Genomic DNA, 14,549 nt, shown 5'->3' on the forward strand with positions numbered 1-14,549 from the left:
CCCTGCACACAGGCACACATGTCTGCAGCACGTTCCCACCTGTGGCTGCGTGGTCCGCCAGCCGATGCCCATGGGAGAAATGTGAGGTGCGTCGTGCATGCTCTGCTCTGTCTGCGGGATCAAACAGGTGACAAAGTTTCGTTTGCACGGCGCCCCTCGTAAACTCGCACACAGGACTTACTGAGCTGGGACCCGAGCTGGCAGGGCCCGCTCTCTCCTTCTAAAAAAGCTAGAAGCTTAGAACAAGTGAGTTTAAAAAGCCAGAGCCTCTCACATTCCATAGTCATGTCCTTAGAGCCACTGAGTTGGGTGACAGTTTTGAAACAGTGGCAGGTTCAGCGGGCACCGATCATGACAGCTTCCTACCAAAAGGGACCCCGACTGTGGCGAGTGAGACCGCATGCAGGCACACATCATCTGTTGCACTTACATACATTGCATCTTTTTTTTTTAATAAAAAAGCAAGGCCCTCCACCAGCAAAAGGATTACAACTCGCTTTGCTGCAATACTCGGTTTATTGCGGTGGTCTGGGAGCAAACCCGCAATATCTCTGAGGCGTGCCTGTCGCGTGAACTCAGCCCACACAGATGTGTTCAGTCAAGATAGTGGAATAAATAGTTCTTTTTTCCATCTGCTCTCCTGCTGTGACATATGTCCGGGTCATTATCAAAGCAAGTGGGAGTATTTCACAGAGACCTTGAAAGCTCTTTCTTCAACTCGACTTAATTCAATCCAACCCAACCCAACCCAACCCAATCCTACCCAACCCAACCCAACCCAACCCAAACTAATCCAACCCAATCCAATCCAATCCAACCCAACCCAAATCACCCAATCTCTACCCAATCCAAATTCCAATCTAAATCCAATCCAATTCAATCCAATCCAATCCAATCCAATCCAATCCAATCCAATCCAATCCAATCCAATCCAATCCAATCCAATCCAATCCATATATTCACTGTTGTTAACGCACAGAGTTCTACTAGGGATGAAAGATCCTAAGACGGTTCTGACTTTCCATGTTTTACAATCTATTTGCAGACAAAACTAAGCTCATAAAATCAATTATTAAAGCACAGTCGTAAAGAACTCAGACTCTGGAGCCAGCCAGTTACTATATGACATCATGCAAATCACTTAACCTTTCTGTGCCTCAGCTTCTTTACCTTTAAAAAGTTATAGTTGCCTTAACTCATAAAGCAGTTGTGGGGATTAACGGTTAGTGCGCGCGAAGCCCTTAGAACAGAGCATGGCATGGCATATTCATTATAAATTACTGCTATTCCAGTTACAAAGAGGATTAAGTTTTAACCCCTCAGCATGGCATACACGGCCATATTGCAGCCTTGTCTCTTATTCTCCTCCAACTTGTACCCCGGTGCCAGCCATGCCGGACCCCTGCAATGGCTTTTCTCTTTCCTGACCTTGAAGCCGAATGGCTGTGGAGGCAGTCGACCTGCTTCAAACCCCAGCTCCTCCGCTGGATACCATACCTAACAGAACTAGCACTCACACGAAATATAACTGGTTGTTTATTTTTGTCTCCCCAAGATGACTGTGAACCCCTCCAAGGCAGAGACTTGTGTGTCATCCATTTTTGTGCCCCTGGGTTGCCTGGAGCATGAAGTTTATCTGGCGAAAGTCTGTGGAATAAACGAATGAACAAAGTGTGTCACTAGTGAAGGAACATCACAGAGATATGGAAGCACAGTGCAGGAGGGGACCATCTGGTTGGCGTGTCCGGGTGAGTTCGGGGACCAACATGAGAGAGAACAGGTCAGAGGCACGTTTCTGAGGGTAGAGCATGAGGGGCTCAAAACCCAGGGCAGCAGAGACTCAAAGGAAGCTTTTGAACGGTCAAGGAATAGGTAGCGAGGCCCTGATGACATTCTAGGGCTGATTGTGGGAGGGTAGCTTTAGGAGGCGTGGAGGGGCCTCAGGGGCTCGGTGATTGGATGGACGTGGAGACACAGGGACACATGTCAGGCCATTAACTGTGAAGGGAAGGGTGGTGCCAGGAAAAAGCTTATGGAAAAGATGAGGAGTCTTTTTCACAATAAATCTGTCTCAGTGGCAATTCAGTTTTAAAAAATGTTTTTCCACTTAGAAAAATAATATATTTTTATTGTAGAAAATCTGGAATAAACAGAAAAGGATAAAGAAAATTGAAACTATTTATAATCTGGCCATCCAGAGATTACTGTTTCTAACTTAGTGCTGATGTCCGTTTGATCTTTTTTAATGCATACACGTATTTACCATGTTGCACACTAGTACATGCAGTAGTACACTAACTGCACATTTACATGATTCCACATCATATAATTGTGCATGTGCACAGTTCACACTGAATACTTGAATAAATACTTGAATAAATACTCTTTGGACTCCTGGTTTTTAATGTCATCATCAATGAATCTCTCTCTCTCTCTCTCTCTCTCTCTCTCTCTCTCTCTCTATATATATATATATATACATATATATATATATATACCTGTTGATGTTCATTTGTGTTATCTCCAGTTTTTTGCTACAAGTCATGCAGCAGTGAACACCCTTATACATAAATACTGTTATTTTTAATTATTTGCTTAGGACAGATCTGAGTCAATGTGTCTGATCACATTAAAAGCTCTTAGTACCTGCTACTAAATAACTTTCCAGAAAGTCCATATCGACCCACACCTCTCCCAGTAGTATATGAATGCCAGTACTGAGGGTTAGCTGTAGAAATTCTTCCATCTTATTTTAATTTCCATTTTTTAAATTACTAGTGAGAATGACTTTTTCCCATGCTTATTAGCCACTTATATTTCTTCTTTTGTAAAAAAAAATCACGCCATTTATCAGGTCCCTTGTCTATTATTTTATTGGGATGGTAAATTTTTTAATAATTGATGAGAGAGATTTATTTATATTTGTTGCAAATATCTTACTAATTTATTGCTTAAATTGTTTTGATTGTAGAAACTGTAGTTAAATGTCAATGCAGTTAAATTCATTAATTTTTCTTTTGTAATTTTTTTCAAAAGCTCGACAGCCTTTCTACAAATGCAGGTTTAATTTTCATCTATGTTTTCTTCTTGATTTCTTTGGCTCTGTTTTCTATATTCAACTTTTCTAATTAGTCTTGAATTTATTTTGTGCATGATAGGACTGAAAAGTCTCAGCACAACGAGAAGAATCTCTCCATGCGTACATCTATCTGGCAATGTGCAAGGCATTTAACCGCGTTCATTTTTAAAACCCAAGGGTGGATAAGCCGGACCATCTATGATCTACAACCAGTATAAAATCTTGCTTTCTCAGCTTCAAGATAATGTCCCCTTCTGCAATGAGACTCCATACAACATGTGACAGAATGCCAAGAGCTCGTCTTCCTAATAAAGCAAAATCTCCAGAGAATGGGAATAGTCACATGCTATGCCTTCTTCTCTAATTGCTGAGATCTGGAGATTTTGAAGGACAGACGTCCACACAGCTCCTGAGCCAGTGACTGTCCTTTGAAGATGCTAGGCTTGGGGGGCGGCTCTGGGTCTGGAAACTAGGTATCCCAAGGCACTTGGCTTCTCATCTCTCCCCACCGTAATCGGAGAGGAAGGGGCATTCCAGCCAGCGTGGGAGCGCTGCTGCCACTGCAGAGATGACGACGTCGTGAAATGGGAAAACCTATATGTTCAGTCAGCCGTTTTAGCTAAATGGGAACAGTCACGCTGGGGCAGCCGTTCAACAGAAACCTTGTGGATTCGCAACACTGTCAGGACGTTTCTACATCAATAACGCACGAGTTCCACAGAGTGTGATGAGTGCAGCCCAGATTCATCTAGTCCATATATTCGTGTCCTAACAGTGTCTGCTCATCGTCTTAACCTTACAGGTAAGTCGTCTGGCGGAGACAGGACCACGTGCGTGGGAAGTGAGGTTGGGACGATATCAGGTGATCTATCAAGATCTGCTAGGGTCAACTGGATCCCAGCTTTAAATTCTTCAAAAACTCCACCTGGAAAACTCCTGCAGATGGTCCGATGTAATTTAAAAGTTCCACAGTGAAATATCATGACCTTCGTTAAGTCATTTGAACTTCTTGAGTTTTTAAAATTATTGTATTTTTGTATTAAAATATACGAAACATAAAAATGACCATTTTAACCATTTTTAAACATATAGTTCAATGGCTTTCAGTATATTCACATTGTCGTGTGACCATGACCACTTCTCATTTGCAGAGCCTTTTCTACTTCTGTAGGTATGAAAAATGCAGCTTCCCCCCGACTTCCAGCCCTGTACCCGCATCTGCTCTCTGTCTCTATCAGCCTGACTGCTCTAGGTCCCTCTTACGAGTGGAATCACACAGTACTTGTCCTTTTTTGACTGGCTTATTTCACTGAATATTATGTCTTCAAGTTTCAGCCATACGGTAGGACGTGACAGGATTTCCTTGTTTTTTAAGGCAGAATAATAGTCCATTGTTATGTAAATACCACATTTTGTTTATTACTCTGTCAACAGCCTCTTGGGTGGCGTCCACCTTTTGGCCAGTGCGAATAATGCTGCTATGAACATGGCTACGCAAGTACCCCTTCATATCTCTGCTTTCAATTTTGGGGGATACATCCCCAGATGTGAGATTGCTGGATCACACAGTAAGTAATTCCATTTTTAATTTTTGGGAAACCACCATACTGTCTTCTAAAGTGCGTGCACCATTTTACATCCCCAGCAGCTGTGTACGAGGGTTCCAGTTTTTCTACATCCTTACCAACTCTTCCTCCTTGGATTTTTTTTTTCCTCCTTGGGTTTTAAGTTATTTATCTACTTATTCACTCAGTCAACACTGGCACAATGTCTGCCATACACCAGGTGCTGGGGGTACAGTGAGGAACAAGATAGATGCTGCCCGCCCTCAAGAAACCTGCCATGGATGAGAACCTGAACAAACAGTTACAGACAGGATGACTGCAGCCAGAGACAGCAATGAAGTACTTTATCCCAAAGCCTTTCCAGCTCTAGGTTCTATAAATTTTCTTTCCTAAAGGCATTAACTCAGGTGGGCAAAGGCAATGACTGAAGAATTTCTAACACAAGATACAGTCCATAAATGTAAAAATATGTCCAAACGCATAGTAACGTGTGGCTACTGACCACAAGAAAGGTAGCTAACCTGAATTGGAGATGAGCTGTAAGTGTAAAATACACACCAGATATCAATGATGCAGAGAAAAAATAGAAAAATCCCATTAATATTATGTTGATCACATGTTGAAATAGTATTTTAGATGCATTGGGTTAAAGAAAACGTATTATTAACATTAATTCACCTGCTTCTTTCTACCTGTTGTAATGTGTCTATCAGAAATTTAAAATGACATATATGACTCACATTCTACTGGGCAGTGCTGCCTCCCCGTGTCCCCCCAGGTCCGAATACCCCTGGATCGTTGCTCCCCAGAGGGAATTACCACGTGAATTGTGTCACGTGAACTCCTTATAATGCATAATCACCTACTCCATTTATTAAGCAAGAAAACAATCCCAAGGGGATAATCGTTGGTCACTGATATAAGATGCAGTTCACATAAAAAAATCTGAAATCATGGGTCTTATATCATTTGAAGGCACATTTATTCCTCTTCAGTGGATATACGAGAAAAACAGCCCCCGCTGTTGTGCTGAGACTTTGTTACTCTAAGACTTAACTCCTATTTCCTTTTACCTAAGATACTTACAGTAAGTTACAGGGAAGGGGTTCATGTCTATTTTTGTCACTTAATGCACCTTAAAATGAAATCTACTCCTTGTATGCTGTACCCTTCCCATGATTCTCTTCTGCAAAGGCTTAAAGACTGCTAGCAACTTAGCATTTCATAGGTGATGATTTTTGTTGGATAAATTACTTTGTAAAAGTCTCTAACTTAATTAAATACTGACTGTTAAAGTTCATTTCCAGCAAGTGTGCAACGAAGGACTCTAAGCCAAGACCAATGAAACTATTCTAATTTCTCTCTCTCTCTTTCTCTCTTCCCCCTCCCCCACCCCCTTTTGGCAAAGACAACCACTTAAATTACGACTCTTTTCTTAGCAAATAGGATGTATTCGAATTAAGTGAGATTCTAATTTGAGATGTGTAGAATGCAAGGACATGTAAGTTGAAACATATGCTCCCAGATGACATTCACTCAACACACGAAGAATTCAGGTACAACTGAACAAGGAAAACAATTCTGAAGCAAAATGAAGTATTTTGAACTGCACTTTCCAGTTTGAGTATTTATCCTGATGGGATTCATCGGGCAGCTGCCCTCTGGCCCACTCACTTCACCAAGGTAACCATCTCGGAAATTTCTGGAGGTCATACCAACCTCAGTGGGACACTGTGGAAGTTTATTTTTTTTCTGTCTCCCTTTCTGGCTGTCCCTCCTTTCTCCCCATAAATGATTTCTGCAGAAGGATCACTCTATACAGGTCTGACTTTCGAGCAAGTAGATGACAAAATAAAATAATAAATTCCCAGTGTGCACGCCAAAGTCTCGTGCCGCCGTGTGTGACACTTGAACTGGAGTTGTTTCCATTTGGGTCACGGGACATGAAAAAACAAGCTTTACACGATGGGTGAGGGCGGATGTAACTGCAGCCGGGAGCCAGTGAGGCCTCGCTCACCTAGTCGTGAGAGAGAAAATGCAAGTCGTTAGCTCATCCTAGGCTTGGAGAAGTCTTTATTATCCTAAAACTCCACTGTCCTTCCAAGATCAAAGTGTGTAACGAAAATGGTGTGACAGGGTGTACTTCGCTAACGCCTTTAAAATACATCGACTTTTTCATGTCTTGAGTTGGTTATTTTTCTAATATACATGCGACAGTGTGGTTCTGCCCATGTAGCTTCTGTCTCTGCTTAATCCCACGCACTGTCACTTCACTTAGATTTCAGTGTCTCTCACAGACTAAAGAAAGGCTTTCACGAAATCACGATGAACCAAGTCGAGATGAAGCGGCAAGCTTGCCTTGCACACGGCAGGAGCTAAGCTGGGCCTTCCACGCTTTTCGATAAGGATGATGTTTATGTCTCGCTAAACATGAGAGAGAAACATGTTAGACACCTCTGAGAATGGAAAGCCCATGGAATCGGAAGCTGATGAGGAAGCCTCACGTGTCTTCACGAAGTCAACCATCAGAGGAGCCAGCTCTTCGCTGAAATACGAAGCTGGCAGCCCCAACATAAGGAGATCTTTACTCTCGGCTTTTAAAAGAAGACGCAGTCACAGCTGTTTGCTCCTTCCTGACACTCAGAAAAGATTCTGAGGACTTCGACCTTGAAGTTCTAGCGGGGTTTCATTTGTACCGGCATCTGAGAACAGTTCCAGAGCTGGGGCTCGTTGTAGGAGCCTCTGCAGACAATATCCCCAGGACCGCTTCAGTGCCCAGCTAAGAGCCATCGGTCAACGTGACCATAAGAATATTGTTTGTGCGAATAACGCTCAGTGTGCCGTTAAGCCCATGGCATTGCTCGGTAAATATCCATGGAACAATTATTTGCTCATGTAAATTCCTAGGGGACTCAGAAAGAGGCTTGGCACTCAAACACGCATGGGTTGCGAGTTCAAATCCCAATCCACTTCCTCAGATACATGACTTTGGTCAATCGCCTACACAATGCGCCTCACCCTTCTCATTGGTAAAATACAGATGACAGCACCTGCCTCAGAGGCTACCTGTGACATTAAGTCAGGTGACACGTATGTGGCGCTTAGGCACTCACCGCATCACTCCTCTCACAGGTCTGTTTTGTCTATGACACCTAATTCTACTTTTATTATAAAGAGAGAATTAAGTGAAACCTCGTGGCAAGGTTTCACTTAAATAATTAACTCCAAATTATGCACGAATCAATGAGATTTCACTGCGTAAATAATCCTGGTAACGTTCCCTAAGTCACTGCTAATATATTTACAGTCATGCTGAAAGGCAAAATTGAGAAATAACTCACTACCATCCAAACTACATATCTTTACTCTCCTACCATATTATATAATGAGATATTATTGATATTGGAAGCAAATGTCCAGGCTTTCTTGGTAAACAGGTACAGATTCAGAAATAGCCATTTTGACCACAAAGATAAACTCTGACTCACACGAATATGGACATCTCAGAGCTTGCATTCCCACTAGACACAGGCTTTTTCATCGAATGACTTTCAATTCCGTGGTAATCTGAAACATCCAGGTTTAGTTCAGATCACCTCAAATTTGAACCACGGGCTCCTCCAGAAATCATATTTCAAGGACAGACTCAATCTCAGGGTCCTAGCGTGGTCTTGGGGGGCTCTACCATGATGTCTGCCCTCCAAGTTCGTAGCCTGAGGCCAACAATTAATTTCACATACAAAAAAAAAAAAAACCAAAAAAACTGGAAAAGCTTCCCATTGTCTTAACTTAAAAAAAACAAACAAACAAACAAACAAAAAAACTGCTAAAAGAAAAGCAGAGAGATATTTTAATCAATAAGCTCGCACTTCACCTCCCCAGAACTGGTACTCGTCTCTGTGTCTGGTAAGCCTGGGAGCAGTTACCACTAGCTGCTTCTTGCATGTTGTTCAGGAATGAACTTGAAAGGCAGAGAACAATTTGAGAATGATTTCCAGCCATCCGGGATAAATCTTTAAATCCAAGTGTACGTACACATAGGTGCATGCATACAACATCCAAGAACACACACACACATGCACTGTGCGCACTCTCTGTCTCTCCCTCTCCCATATATATATATATATTCTCTGTGTATATTTGAAAGGGTTATCTAACATACATATGTGTATATACATACTTATGATCGATAATACATGTATATTTGTACATGTCTATAGGCCACAGTCCTTTCTAAACAGATATATTTAAATATTGTGCATGCACACAAACAGGTCTCTGCACGGCTGAGGGAATCGCATTTCGGGGTGGCTATCACGACATCAGGATCCCAGATTCCTCTTCCACCCTGATCCACGTTCAAGGGTAATGATAGCACTCTTTATCTGCCTTAGCTTTGAGTTTCCACTGAGTCTCAATTCCACTGGTTATTTAATCTGCAGTCGATTACACTACGCTCACACTAACAGCAAGGGTACATTTGGAAATACTAGGCATCAATCGTGGTCATGATTTGACATCTTATACTTGGAAAACTATCTTAGCAGCGTCCACGCTGCATTTAGCATAGACGCTTCAATGCAAGCAAGTTATCCAACTAAATTTGATGCCCCTTACCATATCTTAATAAATCAAATGACTGTTAAAGCATGTTGAAGAAAACATTTATCAAGAAACTTAAAATAAATGGTGAGTCCACCCAAATGTATCTCAGACGCATCCGTATTACTCAGCCACATGAGTTGGCCTTTTCAACAGAGGCGTATGTGGCATTCGTCGGCCTTTCACTTGAAACCCAGAATTTTGTTTAATCCTTTGAGCGGTGGATCAAAGGCTATGCCTTAGATTAAGTAATGACTGAAAACTATTTAAAAATAGTCAGGGTGGTTTCCCAAAATAGGAATTTTCCATTTGTCTGACAACAAAAGGTCTCTGTCAATTCCCTGTCCTGGCAAAGGGGAAAATAAGTCTATTTCAGAGTCAGAATTTCAATGGGGCTTTCGTTCTGCCAACTACCTCAATTTTTCTAGTATGCCGTTGTAGTGGATTTTTAAAATTCACACAATTGATTTGTAGAGTAAGAGGACAAAAGAAAACATACTCTCATTTGAATCCCAAGGATCAGAACATGATCAGTCGGCAGTTGCTTAATATACCTTTAATGGTGTTAAGAAGCAACCCAGACTAAGAATCTCGAAACCGAGCTAGAACTTACAGACTCACGCTTTTTGCTGTTACATAACGCACACACGAGCACAGGCGCAGCTACGATATTCAACTTGTAACTAATATCACAGTGACGCCCTGACAGGTCTCAGAGGAAAAACAAATGAAATAGAACAGAGTAATTAAATAAAGACGAGAATGTGCAGGGCGTGTTTTATTATCTTACGTGTCATCGGTGTCACTCACTCAAGCTAATTTTCATAAAGGCCTCTTTTGACCCAAATGGCTAGTCCAGCCTAACACTTTCTCTCTCCCTCCTCTTTAACAAAAACTTTGGATACACTCTGTGATAATTACTATTTTCTTCCCTGGTGCTTTACTGGACTTTTAAATAAAAGTTTTTCTATATCTTTGTTTTTTCTTAAAGTCAGGATGTACCTTCTTCCAAACAATGCTAACTGCCTCTATTTATTTTAGCCTCATCCAACCAGTGCTAGATTTTTCTAGCAGAGACTTCCTCATCCTTGCGTCCCTCTTCTGGAATTTTCTTAACGACACTGACCCCACCAGGATTTCCTGATAATCTCTCCAGCAGGTCTTATATAAGTCTAACCTCATCACAAAGCTCACGTTTCAGATCCCAAAGGAACGCGAAGGTCTAAAGATCAACTAACTGGAGCGCCAGAACCCAGGCTGGTGGATATCGCATCAGAGAATCAAGAAACAAAGCGCAGAAAACATCCTACCTGGAACGCAGATGGAGCATCCGCTTCAGAAACTTCTTGGGGAACTCCAGGTTGCAGGATGGCAGTGAACCCTAAAAGATGTTCCGGACCCTTCAATTCTACTTGCAAGTTTAGAGTAGACATAGCCTTAAAGACTTTGCTTTTTCTTGCTTGTGTTAATTTTTTAAAAATAGACTCCACTGCTGGTCCACCACCCACCCTTTTGATAGGTTACCTGAACTACTATGTTCGCAGGTCCCCATCCGACGGTCCGCCCCAGATCGCTTCACCCTGTGGAATCTTAACTGCCTGTTATCTCTGCAGCATCTTCCGTGAGGCAGCTCATCAGGGATGCAAATGTAACTTGACCAAGACTGGTGGCTAAGACCCAGCGGGACTTTCCCTTCGTGCTGCTCAGCCATGTCATCCGACTCTCGCCTTCTAGCATCTCTCTCTAACTCCATCCTCATTGATTTGCCCCTTGTGGTCACAGGGCCCCTTGTTCAATTTTACTGGAAGTGTTATTTTCGTAGATGGTTCCACTGCATTCTTAAACAACTTGCCATACTTTTGGAACCTGCACGAGAGAGGAGAGTCCCATTTTTCTCATTCCTTAGGTTGCGTTAGCTTCCTCGTGACACAAGGTCAGGGCAATGCCACGTTTAGCTGGCAGTCTGAAATTACTTTCTATTCTTTGCTTTATTTTGCGTTACTGCCCAATTACATTGACCAAGAGAAAAATCGCTAGACTCTGCAATAGAAATGAGGCAATTTGTGCCTCACACGCTCGTCTGATATTTATAACTGAAGTTATCAAGCAATATTCTACTGCACAATGCAACTTGATTCCCCAACCCTCAGTTTTATTGAGATATAATTGACACGTAACACTGTATAAGTTTTGGGTGACGACACAATGATTTGATATATGTGTATATTGCGAAAGGATTGCCACAATAAGTTTAGCTGACATCCATTACCTCACGTGGGTACATTTTTGTGTGTGTGTGATGAAAACTTTTAAGGTCTACTCTCTAAGAAACTTCCAAATATACGAGAATATTACTAACTACATTCGGTATGCTGTATGTGACATCCCCAAGACCTGTCTTATAACTGGAATTCGGTACTTTCAGCCCACATTCAGCCATTCCCCCACCCCACACATGCAACTTTAAGAATACATAATACAAGTCCCTTGGTTAGTACGTTCCAAAGAAGGAAGCGCCACAGAGCTGAGTGAACCGAGAGCGCTCGCATCTCAAGAAGCAGCTAGGCAGGAGCAAAACAGGCAGAATATGTACAAACTTTGGACACTGTGGCCTTAAATGATTCAAAATATGCTTGTTCTTGTTTAAATTCTTGTTGAAATCCTGTGAAGACGATAGGACATTTCAGGAAGGTTTTGAAGAAAGGATGGAATGGGACATTTTTGTGAACCTTGTTAAGAGTGGGTTGGCAATCAAAGGGGGGGGGCGCGGAAAGAAAGGGAGAAATAAATGACCAAATGATAGGCATCTGATTCTTACTTCCTGGGTGGTGAATTCACTTTGAACTTGTCATGAGAACTGGGCTCCCCTTATGTTCTTCTAGTCTTTATATACTTACAGAAATTTTGAAGTGTGGTAAGGCTCTTAGAATTCATTTATCCCAATCCTCTTGTTTCACAAGCAAGGAAACAGAAAGGCACTGGGTGCCCCCCTCAGAGGACCTCCAAGTGCGGCGAGAGCATCAGTGAGGTTAGAATTCGGGGACCAGGCCCCAGTGGCCACAGCTGCTTCTACTGCCAGACCTGGCTGTAAACCTCCTTCTTTCAAATCTCGGTGATGACATTTCTGCTCTCTCTTTCCATCCCAGGTGTGAATCATCCTGGCCCTTGTTTTTGTGAATCTTTAAGATTTTTGTTTGTTTAGTTGTTCGGTCTGGCACCTTTTCCTGACTCAAAGAAAAGGTGGCTGAATACACACACAGATACCCGTGTGGCCTGGAAAGAGCCATCTGATTGGCGCCTTTTAATTTATTATTAAATCTTGTTTATGTTGAGAGCTTTAAAGGTTAGGAGGTTTTGTCATTGCTGTCGTGGTTTTATTTTTTGTTTCATGCCACCTTTCTGAACACCTTAAGCCTGTCGCTGTTTATCATCTGCATAGGATAGAGTTTGAGAAGAAAGTCTTGTCATCACTTTGATCATATTTCATACACAATATTCTGGATTGATTTAATCATCTTAGTTTCTCGATCCCAACCTGGAAACCTGCCTTCTGTGCATGGTTAACGCTTCTTATTTCCCTCGTCAAGGTCCCCTGCCCTTCCCCTCCAATATTGTTATTACTGGGCACAGGAGGGTCACTTAGAATAGGCTGACTTCTGCCTTTTTTTTCCAGATGGAATCACTGAGCTTCCCAGCTGCATCTCTACCACCTAATAAATCAGTTGCCATTTCATTCAGTCACTCGAATTCTTTATCATATTTGTCCTTTTATATCAAGCTGACTTCCTCATTTTTACTTTCAAGGCTTTGTATTTATTCTTCACTTATGAGTCACCTGTCATTTGACTCGGAGCCATACTCCTTCCCAAAGCTTCTCTCTCTCTTCCTTTCCCTGATTAATTGTCTGTGGTTCTATTTGGATCGTGTTTCCGCTTTGCTGGTGATGTTGGCTGTTTGCGTCAGGTTAACCCTTCGTGGGCTTGCTTCAGCACCTCCTGCGCATTTTATATAAGGAAAACACATTCTTGATCTCACTAGACAGAGACATAACTTCTAAGCCATCACTGGAATTGGTATGCTGATGGCTGAACGTGACTTCAGTTCAGATGGGGCTCTGTGTGAACAGGACAGGGCTAGATGTGTCTCTACAGGCAGCTTCCTGGTCTACCTTCCCACTGCCACCTCTGCTTGTAACCCGGCCCACTGTCACAGTGTCCCACACGCTGAAGGTCCAGAGTTAATGTGTGCTACTCGTTGTGGGGATGTGGAGATACGGGGGTCTCTAACAGCATCTCCCTACTCAAAGTAACCCAGCACTCCCTCCTTTAAGCCACCACTGGGACACATTTGTGTGCTCCAAATACTTGCGACCACAGCCGTCGGCCCAATCTAACTCTGAGCCCCTTGGGTGTCTGCTCCACACTCAGATCCTTGTAGTCGGGGCTTACGAAGTGATTAATAAACGAGACTTCTACTCTCTATTTCCCTTTACTTTCAATTTCCGTTTTGTAATATTGACTTTATGAGAAATACGCAGGGTGGCAAATTAGTAGGGAAATCAGAACCATCCAGGGCTTACATTTTCATAGGTAAAATGTGCTTTAGAAACTTTGTGCCATGCATCCAGTGTGATTAGACAATATTTGAAGCGTTTTGCAAGTGTGGCAGTTGGCTGGGGTGGGGGGTCGGTGAGGAAGTCCTTAAACATCTACCTCCCATAGGGAGGCCAGTGGACCGTAGGCAAACAGGTCGGCTCTGAGAGCCTCGCCTGAGCCGGAGTCTACGCGGTCAGTTACACCAGCAACATGACTGCGACCCTTTAACCACACTCTCGAGGCTGAAAGCCTGGAGAAAAGCCAGCGTTGGGAACCAGCAACCAGAAGCTTCTACGAAGAGGGAAGAGGCCAGACACAAGGCTGCTTGGCTTGGGGGAAAAATCCACGACAAATGTCAACCTCTAGACTTTGTTTCAACGCTGGTCGAATGGAACCTCCTGAAGAGAAATTAGCTTTCGCCTTCACTGCCTGCCCCGGCTCAGTCTCTCCCCATCACCACAGCGGCACTTAGCTCTTCTCCATCGTAGTCGGTCTCCCATTTACCTTGGCGAGAAAGTTGATCTGCCCGACCATACTCTTGAGATGGTGGAGGCTGCCTTTGCTTCCCTGGCACAGTATTTCACCTTCCAGGTGCTCAGGTGAATGCTTGTTGAATGAACGAAGAGCGAGTGAGCGCCATAATCACAGCAAACGCAGAGAGCACTTCTTCCCATCTTGCCAGATTTACAAGCGCTAACATTTAGTTCT

General features: G+C 42.8%; 1 protein-coding gene and 1 long non-coding RNA gene across 4 annotated transcripts in view; one reads left to right on the plus strand and one right to left on the minus strand.

The window, feature by feature from the left end:
• Positions 1 to 14,549, minus strand: part of FRY (FRY microtubule binding protein) — a 320,056-nt gene that overhangs the window by 283,177 nt on the left and 22,330 nt on the right. Inside the window, exon 1 of one of the 3 annotated variants that reach the window (XM_039860841.1) lies at positions 10,557 to 10,591. The exons of the other annotated variants lie outside the window; for them this stretch is intronic. Coding sequence (XP_039716775.1) covers positions 10,557 to 10,576 — 20 coding nt within the window. The 5' untranslated portion in view covers positions 10,577 to 10,591. Of the gene's footprint in view, positions 1 to 10,556; positions 10,592 to 14,549 lie in introns of those variants that run through there. 3 annotated transcript variants of the gene reach the window in all.
• Positions 1,508 to 4,753, plus strand: LOC120601630 (uncharacterized). The gene is made up of 3 exons (XR_005652502.1): positions 1,508 to 1,748; positions 3,159 to 3,881; positions 4,514 to 4,753. It is a non-coding gene; the product is annotated as an uncharacterized LOC120601630 (long non-coding RNA).

The sequence above is a fragment of the Pteropus medius genome, unplaced genomic scaffold (genome assembly GCF_902729225.1).
Source record: "Pteropus medius unplaced genomic scaffold, Ma_sr-lr_union100, whole genome shotgun sequence".
NCBI lineage: Eukaryota > Metazoa > Chordata > Mammalia > Chiroptera > Pteropodidae > Pteropus > Pteropus medius.